General features: G+C 36.0%; 1 protein-coding gene and 1 long non-coding RNA gene across 2 annotated transcripts; both read left to right on the forward strand.

The window, feature by feature from the left end:
• The first annotated feature begins 1,075 nt into the window (after positions 1–1,075).
• On the forward strand, positions 1,076–2,183 carry LOC109175160 (disease resistance protein RPP13-like). Its single transcript, XM_019324415.1, has 2 exons — positions 1,076–2,011; positions 2,161–2,183. Exons 1-2 carry the CDS (start codon positions 1,089–1,091, stop codon positions 2,162–2,164), a joined length of 927 nt encoding a protein of 308 aa, XP_019179960.1. The 5' UTR covers positions 1,076–1,088; the 3' UTR covers positions 2,165–2,183.
• Positions 2,184–2,735: 552 nt separating this feature from the next.
• On the forward strand, positions 2,736–4,341 carry LOC109175162. Its single transcript, XR_002053255.1, has 4 exons — positions 2,736–3,168; positions 3,276–3,466; positions 4,084–4,119; positions 4,252–4,341. It is a non-coding gene; the product is annotated as an uncharacterized LOC109175162 (long non-coding RNA).
• The last annotated feature ends 680 nt before the right edge of the window (positions 4,342–5,021 follow it).

Consider the following 5,021-nt stretch of genomic DNA (forward strand, 5'->3'; position numbering starts at 1 on the left):
TAGAAAATTCTATGCATTCTATTATATAATTCTGTACATTCGAAACATGAGAATTTCCAGTTATAAAATTTTGTGTTTTCAGGTATAAAATTCTGTGTTTTCAGGTATAAAATTCTGTGCATTCTATATATAATTATGTACATTCAAAACATGGGAATTTTCAGTTATAAAATTCTGTGTTTTTAGGTATAAAATTCTGTGTATTCTATTATACAATTCTGTACATTCAAAACATGAATTTTTTTTTAAGAAGTTAATAACAGACACAAAAAGATCCAAAAAAACATTATTTTGGGTCATAACGCACAATGCAATGTGCGCCCTAGTGCACGGTATAATTTGCCCATAAAAAGTCTGTGGGTTTAATTGTTTAATTGCACATGGACAACTAACACATATGGCACATAAAAAATTCACCCATTTAATTATATTACAAGTTGGCAAGTTGCAATTCTGCTGACCCACTCATCTCTTGCAACAAACACCTCCATTCTCCAATCTCTCCACAAAAAGCTCAGATTTCTCCAATCTCCAATCACTCATGTCAATGGTCTTTCACATTACCCAATTCCACTCATCTTGCTTCTGCTAATCTTCACACCTACACCAACAGAGAGAGAGAGATAGAGATTGAGAGATCGAGAAGAATGGCTTGTGTAGCTGTAAATTCTCTTATCAGGACATTAGAGCTTGAGTTCTTGCAACCTGAGCCTCGTCCAATCCTACAAGAAATGGAACTCATCCCTTTTAACAAAGACCTCATCCAATCTCTCCATGAAAAGCTTGGTTTTCTGATACAACTGTTGGACGAGTTCAGAATGGATGGTGTTGAAGCAATTAAAGAGTTGGAAACAAAGCTCAGAGATGTAGCTTTCAGAGTAGAAGATGAAATTGAACTCCATGTGGTACATCTCTATAAAGAAGCTAACAAGAAAAAGAGACGATGGGACACTGAAGCCAAAAAAACCCAGCATTCTCATAGACTTAGTCATGTATTGCAACAAGCAATAGAAGACATTGATTCCATTAAAGAAGAGCTGGAGAAACTCATGATAGCTGTGCAAGGAAGGGAGACTACACTTGTCAAGATGGACGGTTCCAGTTCCTCCAATCATGCTTCACACACTGAGAACATAATGGTCGGGAAAAACAACGAGTTCGAGATTATAAGGAAGATGTTAATACAACATCTATCTAAACAACGAGAAGTTGTCTCAATTCAAGGTATGGGAGGAATCGGCAAGACAACGTTAGCTAGACGAGTTTATGAATATCCATCAACTGTCTCCCACTTTGACAGAAGACTATGGGTTGTTGTATCACAACATCACAATAAGAGGCAAATGCTCTTAGGTCTTCTTGGTTCTAAAGACAATGTAAACAACAGTAGTGATGAGGACCTAGCATTACAGCTCTACCAAAGTTTGAAGGGTCAAAGGTATTTGGTAGTGATGGATGATGTGTGGAGTAGAGAGTCATGGAATGATGTTAACACTTGCTTTCCAGATGATATAAATGGGAGTCGAGTATTGTTGACTACACGCATTGCAGAGGTGGCTACTTGTATTGGCTCTAACAATTACTTCTCCCATCAAATGCACTTATTAGATGAAAGTGAAAGTTGGGAATTATTTCATAAAAAGGCATGCAAATCTCACGGTGTTGAATTTGAGAGAATTGGGAGACAAATTGTCGAGAAATGTAAAGGATTGCCTTTGACAATTGTTGTGATAGCAGGTTTATTTTCAAAACTCAATACACTATATGAGTGGAAGAATACTGCTAATGCTCTAATAAGTTCTTCAACATCAAGTCTAGATGATGAAGAATGTTGGAGAATCATCTCATTGAGTTATAGTCACTTGCCCCATAATTTGAAAGTTTGTTTTATATATTTAGGAGTTTTTCCAGAAGATTATAAGATCAATGCTAACAACCTTGCAAGGTTATGGGCTGCTGAAGGACTTGTAAAGGCATTCAAGAATGAGAGTGTTGAAGTGGTGGCTAAAAGGTACATAAATGAACTTATGGATAGAAACTTAATTCTTGTAAGCAAAAGAAGTTGTTGTGGAAGAAAAATTAAGAAGTTTAGAGTACATGATTTATTGCATGCCTTTTGTGTAAGAGAAGGTCGAAACCAGAGTCTTTTGCATGTTGCAGATGAAAGTGGTTTTAATTTCCCTAAGAAAGGTGTGCGTTGGATAAGAATCCAAAGGGTGTCATTTGAAGATTTTGACATCTCTGCGTTACATTCTCTGCCAAAACACTGCCGGTCCATCTTTCATTTTTCGCTGTCACCCATAGATTCAATAATTTTGGAATTTTTCAGCTTATTGAGGGTACTGTATGTTACTGATTTCTCTTTGCCAAGTCCGACTGTTCATATCCATTTGAGATACCTACCAACATCCAGGGCATTATTCTCCAACTCTTGGAATCTTCAAACATTTTGTGTGTGTGAACATATACAATTGAACCATTTGAAGTTTCCACAACTACAGTATATTCGCTGTAGTAAATTTTATGGATCTTTTCCCAAATTTGTTCATCAAAACTTACAGGTCATTTCTAGTTTGCAGCCTAGTCATTGCGACCAAGAGTTCGTAAGAAAAGTTCCATACCTAAAGAAGGTAACTATTATGGGCATAACCCATGAATGCAGTAAGAACCTTGTCTGTTTACAGCAGCTCGAGAGTTTGTCTCTTTGCGTCGAAACATTTTCGGGATATCATTAACAATATTCTTCTCTTGAAAAACATTAGGAAGCTGAGGTTTGATTTTGTGAAATTTGAGTGGAGTGCAATTAACGTTTTGAGCAAGTTACCAAGACTTGAGGTGCTCAAGTTAACGTATGCTGACCTTGGCAAAAAGTGGGAAGTACCAGAGAATGTGAAATTCTGCCACTTAATTTATTTGGGAATTTCGTCTGGTAAACTCAACCATTGGGAAGTTGGTGCTGATAATTTTCCAAAACTTGAGCGCCTATTCCTTAACAAATGCTATAAATTGAGAGAGATCCCGAATAGCTTAGCAGAAATTCCAACATTGAACTTAATCCACTTAGAGAGGTGTCATCCTTCTGCAGTGATGTCAGCCAAGCAAATTGAGGCTGAACAGCATGACTATGGAAATGAGAATATGGTTGTCATTGAGATAAACACAGGACAGGTCTCCATTTCTTTTTCTCAATTCCTTTAATTTTTCTCCCAACTTCATTTATTAGTTTCATCACATCCTAATTTGTTTTATTGATTCATGACATCCTCACTCTCTAGCTAGCTTGAAGATGACTCCGATGAAGCTTGGCGAGTTTGATGAAGATGAGGAGTAGATGATGCAAAGCTATAGCAAAGAAAGACTCTAATGCTGCTAATTAATTGCAACAAAAGAAGGGTGTGGGAAGATCAGAGCAGATGGTTGTTAGTTGTGGCTGTTTTTGGCGTTTGAAATGGTTTCTGGTTCACAGGTACGTTCTTCAGCTGCAAATTTTAATTACTATATATATTATTGTGTTGTATTATATTGCAGGCCGAGCTGCTTCTAGGAATGAACAACATAATCTGCTGGATTTAAGGCTTGCTAGATATATGGATTTAAGAATTGTAAAAATATTTTGATATCTGATCAACAATATTAATAGTGATGAATTCTCTTTAACTTCAACGTAGCTGCATTAGCTTCTCCCAAATGCCTGTCCGCACAAGGAACTATCAAACATTGGTCTTTTCTCCCAAATACTGCCTACTGAACTATTAAGCTAGCCCGTGCGGACAACATGCATAAGCTCCTTTATATTCTTCCCCTTGTCTAGCTATATCATATGCATAGAATCAAATGTATTTTTCATATGCTATGCTGCTTTTTTGGAAATTGATCTGTGTTATGGTGCCTTGAAATTCCTTTCACAGTTGGTAATGTAAAATTGCTTCAAAATATTTCATTGGTCTGCACGTCTATTGGCAGTATGACCAGCTTACAATTATTATTACTTGTATGAGTGTGTTCTTATATGGCAGCAGCATAGTCATTTCGTGTGTTTTCACATCCGATCCTTAGCAAGTTTGTCTCTTACTTGCATTGCAGGCACAACTAATGCTGGGATTGGTTACTCCTCAAATGGTTTGTGCTGTCGAATCTCTGTTGTATTCTATTGGCTCAACTTTCTTTTTTTCCTTTTTGTTTGCTATAACTTTTTTACCCTGGACATGTGATTATTATCATACTGTATTTAATGATCTTTCAAATTTGCAGTTACAGATGCCTAATATTCGGCAGTCCTCTGTTCCTCCACCTCATTCCATATTGCCACAATCATCGCAATCAACAGCTAGCAGTTCGAACACTCCCTGGTGGTATCAATGTGGTGGTAGTACCTTTTAATGGAACTCTTAAAAAAACATATGTATAACCATTTAGGGTAACATTCTTTATTGACTAAGCCTTAAGGTAATACATTTATCTGTGCAACTACTATGTTATTAACTGGAGTTCATTGGAGTGTTAACCAATTTCATACTTATTCATAATGGAAAATGCTTTTTTCCCGTCCTGATGTGACTTATATTTATTGGGCGCCCATGAAATTGCTGACCCACTTGTAATCAAATACTAAAGATTCCAATCATATAACTAAAGGTTACTACTTTAGAATGGAATTGTGTTTATTCTTAAACAATGAAACTTAGATGATGAAATCATACAAGCAAGGCAGAAGAATTAGCCAGTCAAGTAAATGGGTTTAAGTTTTTAATATCTTCAACATTTATTTTTGGATACTTCAATGGAAATATTGATTACTTCCTGTAAGAGGAAGAGGTAAATCTAACTTACTTAATTATGGGAATTTAATGTTCATATGAGAAGTAATTTGAGGCAGAACGTGCAAAATAATAAAGATGCCTACCTAACTTGAAGAGTTTATTTTATTTATTTGTATGCACGTTTCATGCTTGAAATTTTGGTCTTCACGGGGTTTTTATTTCTTCATTGGGTTTTTTATTCTTTTGACAATATGTGGAAGA

The sequence above is a fragment of the Ipomoea nil genome, unplaced genomic scaffold (assembly GCF_001879475.1).
Source record: "Ipomoea nil cultivar Tokyo-kokei standard unplaced genomic scaffold, Asagao_1.1 scaffold0684, whole genome shotgun sequence".
NCBI classification, from domain to species: domain Eukaryota; kingdom Viridiplantae; phylum Streptophyta; class Magnoliopsida; order Solanales; family Convolvulaceae; genus Ipomoea; species Ipomoea nil.

Coding starts and splice junctions, on each gene's coding strand:
- LOC109175160 (XM_019324415.1), top strand. CDS start 1,089: ATGGACGGTTCCAGTTCCTCCAATCATGCTTCACACACTGAGAACATA.